Source organism: Corvus brachyrhynchos, unplaced genomic scaffold (assembly GCF_000691975.1).
Source record: "Corvus brachyrhynchos isolate BGI_N302 unplaced genomic scaffold, ASM69197v1 scaffold10, whole genome shotgun sequence".
Classification (NCBI taxonomy): Eukaryota; Metazoa; Chordata; class Aves; order Passeriformes; family Corvidae; genus Corvus; species Corvus brachyrhynchos.
In genome coordinates, this window is record NW_008236180.1 from 10,910,056 (window position 1) to 10,926,221 (window position 16,166).

At 41.3% G+C, this 16,166-nt stretch overlaps 1 protein-coding gene across 6 annotated transcripts in view; it reads left to right on the plus strand.

Moving 5' to 3' along the window:
* Nucleotides 1-16,166, plus strand: part of SULF2 (sulfatase 2) — a 122,290-nt gene that overhangs the window by 98,329 nt on the left and 7,795 nt on the right. For all 6 annotated transcript variants that reach the window (XM_017735326.1, XM_017735335.1, XM_017735310.1 and 3 more), the window contains 4 exons: nucleotides 5,476-5,683; nucleotides 12,222-12,465; nucleotides 14,308-14,404; nucleotides 15,030-15,124. In XM_017735326.1, the coding sequence (XP_017590815.1) occupies nucleotides 5,476-5,683; nucleotides 12,222-12,465; nucleotides 14,308-14,404; nucleotides 15,030-15,124 (644 nt within the window). The remainder of the gene's footprint in view (nucleotides 1-5,475; nucleotides 5,684-12,221; nucleotides 12,466-14,307; nucleotides 14,405-15,029; nucleotides 15,125-16,166) is intronic.

Below are 16,166 nucleotides of genomic sequence, written 5' to 3' on the forward strand. Positions count from 1 at the left end.
TCTATCTTATCATTTCAAGATTTGAGTGGTATGTAGTGTGTGACAACTGAAATTGAGCTGAGAGTTCAGAGGTCTGAATCTCCAAAAATCATGAGTCAGTGTAATGTTGCCCTGGAATGAAAACCAGGCAGTATTCTTCATTTATATACTGATAACATGAAGTAGAGGAAACCAGACTTTATCTTTTGCCAGTAGATGATTGGGAAGAAGGTACCAGGAGAAGGGGTGAACCCAACAAAAATGTTAAAATGTTAAGGAAGTGATACCTGATGGGAAGAACTAAGGAACTGGGCATAATCAGTTAAAAAAATAGCTGAGAAGAGAGAGGTCTGACTGCCTGAATCTTAGAGATGTTGTGAAGAAGACACGAATTGATTATTTTAAGTCATCTAGAAGAGAGAAGTAGTAACGTGTATGAGACAAACAATGGCAAATTCAAGTTGTCTGTTCCCTGAACCTCGTACCATCTGAGCAGTAGGATAAGCTGCCAGCAAAAACAGAAGAACAATCTCTTGTAGAGTAGGGTCCTGTGTGTGTCTCTCTGGATTTTGTCGGTTTGTCCTCATTAGCCCAATGGAAAATAACACAAGGAGCAAACCACAGCAGAGAAGAGCTAACTAAACTGTAACTGTACTGTTTCATAAAAGGAAAAAAAAAATGTATCCTGACTACTCATGAGTCAATTAGACTGGAAGTTAGAATATTTCTAGCTATTAAAGCAGTTCGTTTATAGCTCACCATCTAATGTGGCAGCAACATTGGGTTCAGAACGCATCTGCGTAAATTAAAGACAACATATATTACTGATGTGTTTTTCTCAGATTGTTGGCAAAGACAGAGGACTTTATTATCCTGTAGAAACTTGGATTCCTAGAGCTGTTAGGGAGCCGCTGGCTGGTCAGGGATCAAACTGTTTCACTTTTTACTTTTCTGTAAAAAGGATGGAATCTCTTTGGCTTAATAAAAAAACCCAAACAAACAGTTGCTGAGACACAGAATGATGAATTAGGGCTGAGCTCTGAAAGACGTGTGTTTCAACGGAATATTTTCTTAGCAAGGCTTATATGATTGGCTGTTTTCCCCCAAAGAAAGCAGTGTCAGTTGAGAGACACTCACTGAGGGAAATGAGTTGAATGAATTGTAGAAAAAAATCCTACAGGGAAATTCATGGCTATTTATTTCTGATTGGGGCCTTAAATAATGACTTTGAATTAACATCTGTGATTGCTGTAATGGTAAGAAGACATTGATGCACAACAGCGCAAAACCCACTTCATGGTGATAAGGGCTGTGAAGGAAATAACAGGTTTTTAACACACAGAAAAATGCAATATGTCTTTCTGGTACTGGGTCACTTGCATGTTCAAGGTAAATAGTGTTACTGGAAGGGAACAAGGTTCAGTCTACAATTGCTGCCATTAAGATTCATGTTTCATAGATATTGAAGTCCTAATTTAGTCTTGGATACATATATCAGATAGTTTGGGCTCAAGAGAACGTGTTAACAAACTGTGGTTTGGTTTTTTTTCTTCCTTTGCAGTGTACATTTGAACAAGATTTCTGTTCACTGCCAGTAACTTACCTATTAAACTAATAAAGCCTAGACTTTTCTGCTTTGCAAGCAAATAGCTGGGTAGCATGAGTTGTGCAATGGGAAGTGGGATAGGGGATGAAGTAGAAGCATCAGAACAAGCTTAGCACAACTGGTGACAGAAAGCATGAGCACAGCAGCTAACTTGGCCTGAGGGTGGTGGGAAATCTCCAGCTGGAACAGCTTTAATGTTAAAAGGAGGTGTCTGGAAAGTTTTGCACAATGTGAGCTTGATGGACTTCAGGCTATATTGCAAAAGCCATTTATGTGGTGGCTTGAGTAGCTGTTCTGCCAGGCTTTGCAGGAGGAAAGAAAGGTTCTTCCTTGGGAATTTTGATATGAGCTGGGATGAAGATTGTGGAGCAGTCTGGGTTTTCCACTGAGTTTTGGTTGCTGTTAAACTCCCCCCTCTTTCAGGACTTTCTGCTTTTGAGATGTAACAAGCTATAGGTCTTGATTTAGGAACGTATCATTTGCCCTAATGAAGAAAATATCTGAAAATTTTGGTGAACTAAGGGCTTTTAGTTTTCTTGACAGTTGAATTAATCCACTGTTTATAAATAATTATGTTTGCTGCTGGATGGTTATCGCGTCTACCTATGAATCAAAGTATCTCTGGGACACTCTGAAGTTCTTCATATAGAGATTTATTTATTTAAGTGATTATCTCTTAAAAAATATTTTAATTGCTTCCAGGGTTTTCCACAGGTATATGCATGATCATAGAATTGCATAATGGGAAAGATTGGAAAGGACCACATGGGTCATCTCTTCCAACCTCCCTGCTTAGGCAGGGTCATCTTAGAGCACATGGCACAGGACTGTGTCCAGATGTTTCTGGAATATCTCCAGGGATATTCTCTACACCCTCTCTGGCCAGCATGTTCCAGTGTTCAGTCATCTGCATTGTAAAGAAGTTCGTCCTCATATTCAAGTGGAACTTCCTGTGCATCAGTTTCTACCCATTGCCTCTCATCCTACTGGCAGCACTGACCAGAGCCTGGTCCATCCTCTGACACCTCCCTGCATACACAGACAGACATGGGTGAGGTCCCCTCTTCTCCAGCCTGAACAGGCCCAGCTCCCTCAGCCTTTCCTCGGCAGGGAGGTGCTCCAGTCCCTTCATCTCCACAGCCTCTGATGGACCACTTCAGGAGCTTCATGTTTCTCTTGCTCTGAGTAGCCCAGAACTGGACACAGCACTCCAGATGTGCCTCACTAGGGCTGAGTAGAGGGGCAGGATCAGCTCCCTGACCTGCTGACAATGCAGTCCAGGACACTGTTGGCACTCTTGGCCCCCAAGACATAATGGACAACTTATTGTCCACCAGGACCCCCCAGTCCTTCTCCACAGAGCAGATGGTATGCTGCACACTAGAAAGCAATTTAAAATGCCAGAATTAACAGTGTTTAAAGCTTCTTAACTGTTAAGCAGAGGTTTTCATTTTTCTTGCAATTCCTGCCCTTTTCCCCTAAGTTTGAAGGCATCCTGTGGAAATGACTGCAGCTGATAGAGGCATGATATCAACCCAGAGAATTTGCATTTGGACCTACAAGCAGACCAAGAGTAAGCTGTTGAATCCCAGACATATTCACACACATGCCCATATCTGTTTTGTGGAAAAAAAAGAAGAAACTTGAGACTTTCCTTCCCCCTGCTCCCTGCCCCCCCCAAGTGTTCAATGTTTGCTTCTAATGTAATTTATGTAGCTCTGCACTGCAGTCACTAAGCAGTGGGGCCTGTTAATTCATACAATGTGCCCTTCAGCGAAGTCTTTGAGATGTTTTCACTGTAGCATACAGCTGCACCAAAAGTTAAAGGATTTTTTCCAGTTCACCTGGAGGGGAAAAATGAGCATCACTCTCTTGACAAGAGATGAAAGAGAGAAAAAATATTTTTGGCCACACATCAGAGTACTTGCAGTAATTCTCATCATGGCATTGAACTGGCCCTCTGTTGAAACTTCATTTTTCATGTATTAAAATGTACCTAGAGCATAGAGCTCTACTGAGCAGAAAATGCAGTTTGTTTATATATTTTCAAAAATAATGTTCAGAGGAAATGGGAAACAGCAAAAACCATTTTTACATCTCTTTTAGTTGTGAAAGAAAGCATTGGTTATTCTAGTAAAATAACTTTTAGTTCAAACCTCAGTCTGTACAGCAATCAGTGTTAGGCATTTAGAAAAGTAAGAGAGCAATTTATTCTTCAGATGTTAATTCTTTACCACATCTAGATAAATGAGTACTGCTTTACAGATGAAGATAGTCATGCAAAGGTCTTATTGTCATATCTCTCCTTGATTTTCTGTGATTTGTTGTGCTGAAAGTTAAGCTGGGTTTGTCTGCATCAGAGCAAGGCTTGGGCTGTACAGGAGGTTGAACATAGATACCTCTCAGGAGACTTGGCATCCAGGTGTCCAAAGAAATCAGTGGGCACACCATAAAACTGATTATTTACATGAGAGGTTGTGCCACAGAGATAGGTAAATGTACTGTAGCTGGCCAATTCACTTTTGACTCCTTTTAAAGTATGATAATAAAAGCACAGTGATCTTGTTTTCTTACTTTTCTGTCCTGCAAACAATGGAGTGAATTTCAATGGAAAATGTAGGCTTTTTTGTCCCAGCCTTTGCACACCTTGCTGTGGAAACTGAAGTGGATGAGTCTCCCTCGTAGAGCTGCAGGCTGCTGTAAAATATCATCTTGGAAGATGCTGCTGTTTTTACTTACGTCCTTTTATTTGGAAAATTCTCAATATTCCAGTGATTCCTGGAGGCACAAGCTTATAGGATTTTGTAATAGAGAAGAAGAGGAACTCTTCTCAAGACTCAACAAGAAGCTGAGTGTTTCTGAGAAACTTTAAATAAAGCGGTAGCAACTGCTACTCTAAGGGGTTTTCTATGTGTCTTAAAGTCTCTGTAGCTAGTAAAGTGTTGATAAATTAAGGAGTAGGTGAAATAATTTTGTGAGGTACCTGGGAAGTGGGTGGAACTTCTGTGCCAGTTTGAAGGCAGCTAAACTCCCTTGCCCTTGGTACAGCTCTGACAGCAGCACAAAGGGCACTGTGAGCGAGTTACTTCAGGTTTTGAGTAACAGAGTGAATTGGTGATCAGGGACAGTATTTTCTCTAGTTTGAGTGCAAGAGAGAGGGGTTTCTCACTTCAGAGACATCCAGTGCAGCTCGCCATTACAAGTCAAAGCCCAAGGGTGTTGAATGGAAAAAGCTATTATGAGAACCACTCAAGATGGAGATAAATTCGTGCAGCTAAGGAATTCCACAGCTGATCTGACCCTTTTAAAGGTCATTGAAGAGAAACAGGTGCTTTTGCAGAGCAATCCTGGAGGTGTTCAAGGACAGGTTGGATGGCGCTCTGAAGAACCTGATCTAGTGAAAGGTGTCCCTGCGTATGGCAGGGTGGTTGGAACGAGATGATCTTTAAGGTCCCTTCCAACCCAAACCAATATATGATTCTACCTGGAGAGCTTCCATAAAACTGGAAGGTTTTGGTCCCACTGCTCTGAGGGTTATAAATATAGTAAGACTATCAGGATTAGGATACGGCTTGAATGTCCTTGGTTTATGCCACAGTTATATTTCTGAAAGCTGTCACTTGCCACCTCCATGTTTTTAGCTGCAGTATTGATTTTTTTAAAGAAATTTCAATTGTTCTGCCTCCAAGAAGCAAAATCAGAAACAAATGCAAGGGTGTTCCAAAGAGTTGCTGTTTTGTGTGAAAATGGAAGATTACAAAAATCTGGTTTGATAATAGGTGATAGATGAGCCCTGTTTTACTACAAGGAATATCTGATAAATTGCTGGAGTTGGCCATTAGACAGAGCACAGTTGGGACACATTTTTAATGACCAAATTTTTCTTCCAGAAATGGCAGTGTGTGGAAGATGCCACTGGAAAGCTCAAGCTGCACAAGTGCAAGGGAATGGGAAACTTGGCAGCTGCAGGCAATGGCAGAGGCGCCTCCAATATTTTGCCCAAGTATTACAACAGGAATAGTGAAGATTGCAATTGTGAAGAGAATGAATACAAGCTGAGCCACATCGGACAGAGAAAGAAACTCTTCTCCAAGAGAAGTAAGCAAACCCACTGCATCTTCTGTCTCTGCCTTAGAAAGCTGTGGTTTGCTAACTTACATAATCATCTTGACTTTTGTAAGCATTGAATTGTGTTAGCATATTTCCTGTGTATCTTAACTATGAAACAGCGTGTCTCATATTGGACAATCAGATTTGAAAATATCTGTAGGAAGAATGTTTGGTTCTGGAACATGCAGTGGCCATGCTGAAGAGGCAGATTGCACATGGTTACATAGGCCATGGAACATGAACAGTGTTCTACAGCAAATATTTCAGTTTTCAATAGCTACTGCAATGCTTGGAGCTGTTACTTCAGTAATTCGTTTTTAATAGGGATGTGTGTACTTTGTTACAGAAGCTGCTTGCTTCTAACATCCTTTTCCTTCTGCTCAGTCAGCAGAGACAAGGCTGACTTTTAATCAGAGATAATGACCAAAGGGGATGACTGTTTCTTGTTTCCTTGACACGGATTAGTGCTTTTTCAGAAAACCGATTTTACTGACTCTGTTAAACCTTAGTCAGACTAACATCTATATTTGAAGTATATAGCCTAGTTATAGATTAGAGGCAACACAGAATTATTAGTTACTTGTAATGTTTCTTTCATCTCACTTCACAAATACAGAGCCTTAATTATTTAGCAGATTAGTCTTTTTATATAATGACCTGGCACAAACTTGAAACACAGAGTTTTAATTTATTTTCTCCCACTATATTTGTCTTGCAAGCTGATTAATAGTTACTAAGCTAATTCTTAGTTGAAAAAAAATTACTGGTTCCATCAACTATACTTTATGTTCAAATATGTGGCACAGCAGATAATCTTTAAAGAGCACTAGAATTTGTACTTATTTAACTACTTTTTTTTTAAGTCACAGAGAAGGAAGTCAAGTCACGGGGAGTGAACAGCAGTAGTTGGAAGGCACTTAATGAGGACAGGAAAACAATTTAAGTGAGGGCAACATAATGCTATCTGATAATACTTAACACTTAAGTACTTTTCATTGTTGCTTTCTAAACATTAACTAATTTTCACAACATCCTAAGGAGGTGGTTATGTGTATAATTACCTTTAATTTATGTATGTAGGAAATTGAGGTAAAAAAACTGAAAGTTGCTTCCTCTCACAGAGGGATCAGAATGGTGTTTTCTCCCTGTGTTCAGCTCAGAAGAGACAGTTTACACTATACCCTTCAGCTCATTAGCCTCAGTGAACCTTAAGGCACAAACTTCAGCAACATAAAATAGGATCTTGACAATCACATTGGCATTGTTTGTGTCTTAAGTAAAGTATTTGGCTCCACAGATGCTTTGTTTTTCCCTCTGCCCACATCTGGGATGTGCTATACAGGGAAGAGGTTAGCTTGGACCTATTTACAGAGACCTTTTCATTTGGTGTTGGCTGTTCTTCTACATGCACTTATCTAATAAATCACACACCAAATGCAAATGAGCACAAAGCAGTACAAGTCAAGGTAACATACCAAGGTTTTTCTAAACAAATTTTGTGGAAAGCTGTCTCACTGGACTGTGGATAGTTAAGAGGGTGACCTGAATACTCATGATGTGTATTTGGGTTTTTATGACCTGTTCCACTTTATTTGGGATAAAGTGTGGTCTGCGCTGGGTTGCATAAATCTTAGGGCACCTTTGGGGTCTGCTATACACAATTTGATGAGTGCATGAGATTGCATTGCAGCCCTACTTGAATGCCATTAAATAATATTCATTAGTTTGAATCATTGCTAAATAGAAAATAGAGGTTTCTAACTGAACTAAGGGTCATGTTCACATTAATGCAGTAGTTCCAAGCAGTAGTGGAGTTTCGAAGGAAATGCCCTGATCTCTCCTTTCTGTTGTGCACAACAGAGATAGATTTGCAAAAGGTCATTTTGTTGGATTCCAATCTACAGTCATTTGCATAAAACTGGGATGGATGCCCTGCATCTAGGGTGCATCAAGCATGTTGTAAACCCTAGTAGTGTATAAGGATGGGTCTTTCAGAAAGATTGAAACCAGTTACGTATTGTGAGAACCTATGGTCTAAAAGACCAGACTAAATTTCTGGTAGAGGGGCTGGAGCACGAGATGTTTTGATGAAATAATTATTTTCTAGTGTGGGCATGGTCTAGAACTCATTTTCAGGTGCACCAGTGCATTTAGCAGGGAACGGTATTTTCTAAAATGAGTAAGGTCAGTTTTAAAACAGGGTCATGTCATATATGTGCCATTTGGACAATGTAAGAATACATAACTTGACTGCAAAGCTCTTAAGTGCCAGAAACCTATAAACATTAATATTTGGTATGCCTGGATTTAGGTGTCCAGAATGTTTTTGTCCTCTTTATTTCTTTAGTATGCTTTTACTTTTATAAGAAAGATCAAACAGAGCTTTGCAGTAGGTAGAAATTTAAATAGTGTGCTCTTAAAATCTTTGGCTGTCTTGTGGCCTATTATGTTTTTCTTGCTGTGGATTTGATCTCTTCTTCCTGTGATGAACGAATGTGCGTGATTAAAGGAATTCTTAAGCTGCATGTAGAGAAATGATGATAGGCCACACTGATTAGTAAAGAAACAGAAGGTGTGTACAAAGGGGCTACTGCATTTTTATTGAAATTTTCCTGACATTCAATTTTCTTTTGAGGTAGTCTCAGTGCTGGATCAAAATGACAGTTTTAGTAACATTCATTGTTACTGGGGGAAAAAAAAAAATCCATTACTTTACAGATAATGCATTAGAAGTATGATTTTTAATGGCAGTTGTGAAAAATGGGATACAAGATAGTACCTCTAAACTTTATCCATATTTCTAGACACTAGAGATTCTTTAAAAGAATGTCTTTAAAGTGCCCAGTTTTACTTTGTGTTATCAAAAAAAAATGCTCTTCTGTCTACCAAGTGCAAAATGTATAGACATTAGGAGAAAACTTTGTTCCTTTCAGGTTCCAATGAAGACAAACATGCTGGTCAGGTGGTGCAAGACCAGGTGGATGAGTGGGTCTCTGAAAGCAGTTGGCTTTCTTGCCCTAAATTCTTCTGGACTCCATTTTGCGACTCAATTTTGAGGTTGTAACTTCTTAGCAGTACCTTCTTAGCAGTAAGACAGCTGGTCTCTGTAGTAGTTGAGGAAGAGAGGCATTGGGATTCAGAGAGCTTACCAAAGCCAAACTTTGGTCATCTGAAGAAGGGAGCATAGATGTCTTTGGGCAAATACTTAACAGCCCTGGATCAACTGTTTGTAGGCTGTGTACAGAGGTAAATTGATTGGAGAATAAAACCTGGGGGAGTATTGACTAATAAGTAATTAAACATTAGTATTTATGCCTGCAGTGCACTTTGCAGATGGGAGCACACAGCACAAATGAATATTGATCTTATTAAATATTTTAACCACTTCAGAGTTTGATACTAATCACAGCACTGAGTCAGCACTGTGGCTAGCGCGTTAGGATAAAGCAATACAAGCAGTCCTTTATGAGCTGCCTCACTCCATACCAATTAGTTAGCTCTAAGGCTGCGTTAATTTGGCTGCAAAGGGAGGAGTAACCTGGCTCCTAGTTGTTCAGGGACACGTGTACTTGATGGTTCCCTGGGACTATCTGCTGAGGTCCAGCATGCTTGATTGGTGTATTAGACTTGGACGGAAGATTAATTGTTAGTTGGCTGAGCTGAACAAGATAAAATGAAGGAATGATTAAATAAATGTGAGTTTATACTTTGAATCCAATTGGTAGGGTGTAGCTTTTTGGAACTTCCTCCTACTTTGGAAAAGATGGGAGTTTCCTTCTCATTTATTCAAACATTTCCTGACTGGGTGCCTGAAATAGGTCTTTTATGGCTTTTTTTATCCCTTCAGCAGTAACTCACCTGGGTTAATATCAGCAATAAACTTTGAACCACAGGTGAAAATGTGCAAAGCCAGACAATCCAGCTGGTATTCTACTTTCTATGTGTGGCACTGACAAAAATATCATGTTTGGCCCAGTTTCAGGTGGGAGGAGATGTTTATTCCGCTTCCCACAGTCTGCAAAACGGCTTTTGAGACTGTGCAATCTATCTGAAATGAATGTAAGGCTTATTGAAAAAAGTCACTCCGCATTAATGGCAGAGCATGACAGTTAAGGAAGGTACTTTTCTGTCAATTTTGGTTGTTCCGTATTTTCTTTTCCCTCCGCTTATTTTGCTGGGGAGATTATCCCATTGAGGAAGATGGTCTTTCTGTGGAGCTTGGGATTGCAAGGATCGATCTTCTCATTTGGCACATTGGTTGAATTTTCCCTTTATCAGATTGCAGAAGGAAGTCCCATCTCATGAGGTGTGCTGTGTGTTTCAGTCTCTTTAAATGAGAGGTGACCAAAGGACCCAAGGGACTTAGTTGTTTCTAGTAATGTCTGTGGTAACTCCAAGCCTCATATACTGAGCGAAGCCTCAGGCTCTCTGTCGTGGTTTGACACTGGTCCAACACCAGGCACCCTCGAGAGCCACTCGCTCACCCTTCCCTGCCACAGCTGGGCAGAGGAGGGAAAAGGAAAGAAAAAAAAATTAACGAATGCTTCATGAGTGAGATAAGGACCATAAAACACTTCAAGGGCAAAACAGGCTCAACCTAAGTTGCAAAGTGAATTTATTACTAACAGAATCAGAGGAGGCTAATGAGAAGTAAAATAAGCCCTTAGAACACCTTCCACCCCCCAGCCCCTCCCTCCTTCCCACTGACAGCACAGGGAGACAGGGCATGGGGGTTTGGTCAGTTCATCACTGAGATTTCCTTCCGCTGGTCCAGGAGAGGACTTGTTCCCCTGTGAGGCCGTGGGCTCCCTCCCACGGGAGACAGTTCTCCGTGAACTTCCCCAGCGTGGGTCCACTCTCATGAGCAGCAGCCACACTGCACCTGCTGCAGTGTGAGTCCTCCCACTGGCAAGTACTCCTCCCAGAACTGCTGCGCCATGGGTGTCTCTTTCCACGGGCTGCAGTCCTCCAAGGCCAGGCTGCTCCAGCCTGGAAGCAGGGCCCTCTCTCTCCACCAGGTCTTCCACTGGATCACAGCCTCCTCCAGGCATCCACCTGCTCCGGCGTGGGCACCTCCCCCACGGGCCGTGGGTGGATCTTTGCATCCCCTGTGGATTCCCAGGGGCTGCAGGGGGACAACCTGATTCACCATGGTCTCACCACGGCCTGCAGAGGCATCGTGGCTCCAGCGCCTGGAGCACACCTCCTCCCCCTCCTTCTTCACTGACCTTGGTGTTGCCATGTTGTTTTCCCTCACGTGTTCTCACCTCCTCCTTTTCTCTGACTAGAATCCAAAATCTTGTGACTTTTTGATTTTCTTCTTAAATATGTCATTGCAGAGGCATTACCAACCTCTCTAACTGGCCCAGTTTTGGCCAGCAGCATGTCCATCTTCAGAGCTATCAACCATTGGCCCTGTCAGACATGGTGGAAGCTTCCAGCAGCTTCCTCACAGGAGCCATCTTTGTGGCCCTCCTGCTACCTAAAACCAGGCCATGCCAAACCAATACACTCCCCTAGGGCAGGGAGCACAAGAGAGTCTGTGGTACCTAGGTTGTACTTTTTTCTCAAGGAATGATATGATTGTGCCTAATGAGTGACTCTCAGCAGTTGCTGGTGGTGAGCAGGAAATACAGTCAGAGAGGGACTCCATCACACAGCAGGGAAGTTTAGATATAGATTTAGATTTCATAACTACATTCTCCTTGTGCCATTCCAGACCAAACAGAAGAGAGGAGTTCGGGGGATTTGGGCAAAGATCCATGAGAATCTCATATTGCACACTGGCAATTCATAACAAATGTTTCATTTTGCTTTTGAGCTGCAAACGCAGAAGCAAAGTTTGAGGGAGTACAGAGCACTGGAGGGTGGTGCTTCATGGAGAAACTGACTGTCTGGACTGCACATCAGGAAGAGAATTGCAAAGAAAAGAATTGCATGTGGATAAAAGTAAAGATTCGGATATTAATCCCTTCCAAAAAAATCAAGGATCTAGCCTTGAAGAATGAACATAGGACTGGGAAAAGGCTCAGGCTGAGCACTAGGAATACTGGGACAACTTCCAGAAAGTGTTGCAGGAATCCTAGCAGTGAAGGATTGTATGGTGGACAGCAGAAAAGCACAGAGAACTGGTCCCTGAGGGTGACCCCGTAACAGCTGTGACAACTGTCGTAGTTAGTGCTTAAGGTGTGACTGCCATCTGGTGATCGTGGGGGAAGAGCAAGCATCCATTTGAATGAGCTATTTGTTCTCACTGGTGCTGGACTAGAGCATTTTCTTTCTCCTTTGCCATTCTTTTGTATTTGCATTGTACCTCCCCTCTCATGCCCTGAAGTATCCATCCATCCATCCACCCATCCATGCCAAAGTTGGGGAAGCAGCAGCTCACAGAACAACTGCAACAAACACTGTCATCCAGTTAATTCCAAACAGCACAGTATGGGCTGGGTTTTTTCCTTCCAAGAACCACAAAGAGGAGCAAATTGTAACATGCTGTTTCTGCCCCGCTTGCACTTTTTCCATGCAGAATTCAAACCAAGCTATGTCCGGAATCGCTCTGCCCGTTCTGTATCTGTTGAGCTGGATGGAGCTGACTATAACCTGGGTTTAGAGGATGGTTACCAGCCCATCTTACCAAGGAACATCACCAAGCGGCACAAGGTGCAGAGGGCTGTTTTCCAGGAGGAGGAAGATAGAGACATGGGGGAATACAGTGGCACTGGTAGCATTGCCGAGTACACAGCCCCTAACCTGATCAAAGTAACCCACAGGTAAGTGCACATGGTAGATTTTGAAAAGCTTTTGCTCCTTAAGTGACTGCTTTACATAAATGGGTGGGTTGAAATGTGCTGAGCATGTTGTGTCCCTCTCGGATACCCAGTCTAGCTTCACTAAAATTCTTATTCCCATGTGTACAATAGTGTTCAGTTTTATTTTAGTTTCGTCATTGCAGAGGGGCATGAAGCTCCTGAAGAGTTGCAGCAGTGCATTTGTGTCTTCTGCATTGGGTAGAGACAGTAACCACTCATCAGTGTATATGTTTCTAGTGAGGACAAGTAAAACTGTTTGCAACAGTGGTGTTAAACCTGTGTGAAACCAAAAGAGGCCTTACACCTGGAAATCAGTGTGTAGTGGATAACCTGGCCTAGCTGGAGACCAAAGGCCTTGACTGGAGCACGAACTGGTTTTGTGTCACTGGTTGCTTTGTACAGAGTTTTCTGTAACCAGTGCTAGGAGAGGAAAATCTATACTGTGACTGAAGTTGGATGGGCCAGGAGCATTGGGAAATGAAACATATTGAGAGAGAAGGAAGGCAATTGTCTGATCACTTGGACTAGTAATAAGCTAAAATAATTTCCTCAATGTTGAATCTAGGGACTGATGATGTCTCTTCAGCTGTACTTGAATTCATTTAGTCCCCATTTCCACCTGTGAATTATCAGAAAATCCACCAATCATCATTGATTACATGCATTAAATTGTTTCATGACTAGCTCATGTAAACATGCAGGAGCCAGGTAGCTGCTGTTGATATCTGTGTTTTCCATTTGACTTCTGTTCGCAGAAGTGAATTAGAAACTCACCAATATGAGGAAATGTAGGCATCAGAGAATTGTGCCCTCTTACCCCAGCTCTCATGAATGTTTAGGACCCATGAATCACTGTTTGTTTTTTCCTTCTGGAACAAATTGAATTGACTTTTGCTGCCTTACTGGGTGAATCCAAGATTCGTACAATGAACTGTCAGGAAGGTTGTGCATTATTCATGAGCTGTCCTTAGCAGAAAAGAAGGCTATGGGACAAAATACATGAGGTGGTTTAAAGAAAATAAAGCAGTATTGCAAATATTCAGCTTTGATTTAAACAAGCATTCAGAAATGACTGCATGGTATTCAACCCCTAATAAACTTTCCAGGTAAATCTGTCAAGTGGTGATTTTTGCTTTCTTCTTTATTAATTTTAAAAAATGGATTTCACTAGAAGTTAGTGAAACATCAGGATTTTATATTGTCAGAGGGTGTTTTGCTTTCAAAGTCAGGGAGATACCCTTGAAAAATTTTAATCACTTTTGTAGAAAACATCAAAATTTCTTTGCTTCTGGGTTCTGGTTTTGGGTTTCCTCTCTTTTCTTTATGGTGTACAAGATGTATGGTGTATAAGATGGTATACATCTTATAAGGAAGTACTTTATCCTTGCTCCTACTCCTGCATCACTTAATTATGCATTGGGAAATTGCCTCTGAGTAATGCTTTCAATTCTTGCTAGTTAGTAATGATTATTTATGTAGGAAGTCCAATGAATAAACAAGAATTCTGTGCAGCACCATTTACGTATAGAAATGAAGCAGTCAACAGGTTCTGCTTGATAGAAATATTCTCGTTGAATTTTTCTACTTAAAAATTTCCATGGCAACTCAAACCCAGACTTCTTTCCTGGCTCAGAACACGCTTGTATTTTCTTGAATGAACATTGGTTTTTGAATTCTGCATGTCATTTCCAATCCATGGTCTCATTTGTCCTGGAGCTGTGTTATTAAGAGCAGCTGTTTGCATTGCTCTGAGTGTGTATGTGTAGCCACTGTAATAAACACTGTTTGCTTTTCCATCCCAAGGTGCTATATCCTGGAGAATGATACCGTTCAGTGTGACACAGATCTGTACAGGTCACTGCAAGCTTGGAAGGACCATAAACTACATATTGACCATGAGGTCAGTGATGTTTTCAGTGTGTGTTTATTTAGCGTTGCTTTCTGTGGGCTGATAGGATCAAGCTGTCTGTCTGTGTGTCTGTTTGCCTCTGGGTGTCTTTGTCCCTCCCTGGAACCTTTTGAACTTGCTGGCTGATTTCAGAATGGACATTTCAGAAATAATTAAATTATTACAAGTTTGTGAAGACAAGATGCCGAGTGGAGGAGAGAATTGCAACTGAAGGTACAGCTGAGAAATGTCATATGGCTTATGAGACAAACAAGACTTAAAGCTGTCCCCATCCTGGGAAAAAATTAATCTGGATCTTTTTAACATCTTAGTAGCTGTGTTCCCCAGTGTACCTCTGAAAACACAGTCCTTCAGTATCAAATATATAAGCCCAAGGAAAAGTGAGTTTAGTTTAGTTCATTAGTTTTGGTGCTTCTAGAATTAATTTCTTTCACTTGTTAGTGCTAGATAATTTGAACATGCTTGTTAGTGGTGAGAGTGGGAGCCATGGAAGATAGTGAAGAGGAAGCTCTTGGTGACAGTAGGATGGGTTTGAGAAGGTTAGAATAAGACTAAATCATGCTGGTTTTTTTCAACCTCTGTCTTTGTGCCTTTTTGTTGTTTTTTTTTTTTAAAGATTGAAACTTTGCAAAATAAAATAAAAAACCTGAGGGAGGTGAGAGGTCATCTAAAGAAGAAGCGACCTGAAGAGTGTGATTGTAACAAGCTAAGGTATTTTTTGTGTACTTCAGAAAAATTATTTTTAGTGTGCAACTGTAACTGATTTATGTCCTCACAGGAGAGATCAGGATCTGTTTTTTTCAGTGGTTGCCTGCTTACTGTACTCCTGTGTACACATTCAGGGGAAGCTGAGCTGCTGCACAAATACAAGGCCCACTGTCTGCCAGGCAGGAGTTTAATTGCCTCTGCACCGCATCAAGTGGTGATGATGTAACAGGTCATGTGGCATGGCTTGTAAACCAGTTAGTTATGCTCTTGTACTGAAGATGCTGCTATTAGATATTGGAGATTATTATTTTAAGCTGCACGGTTTTTTCTGAAAACTTTCACAAGGGCAAATCGTTATTATGGTGGAGTGATACACAAATCTGTTTTACAAATAACAGTACATGATGTATATGAATGGGGAGATGAGAGAATTTTTTCCCATCCAATTTTTTTTTCAAGGCTGGAGGTATTATCTCCTAGGATGAAATCACTGCACTATTTAGCAGCTACATCAGGTGGGAGAGGCAGGAATTTAACAGCTGGTGGAGAGTACCTGTATTTGTAACTACTACTGACTCAGTGCACCAGATCTCTTTTTTTCATACTACAAATTATTTGTGAATGAAGTGCAGTAGGCACTTGAATAGTGATTATGCGTTAAGGTCTCTGCATAGTTGGTTCTTACACAGCCAAATATTTGCAAAATGGCCGTACAATTAGCCCATTGATTATGTGGAAAGAAGGTCCATAGAATCATAGAATGTTAAGGTTCAGAAGGGACTTAAAGATCATCCAGTTGCAACCCCACTGCCATGGGCAGGAACACCTCCCACTAGACCAGGTTGCTCATGGCCTTATACAGCCTGGCTTTGAACACTGCAAGGGTTGAGGAATATACAGCCTCCCTGGGCAACCTGTACCAGTGTCTCACCACCCTCACAGTAAAAAATTGGTTTCTAATACCTAACCTAATTTTCCCCTTTACAATTTGTACCTATTGCCCCTTGTCCTATCACTACAGTTCCAGACAGAGTCTCTCTACAGC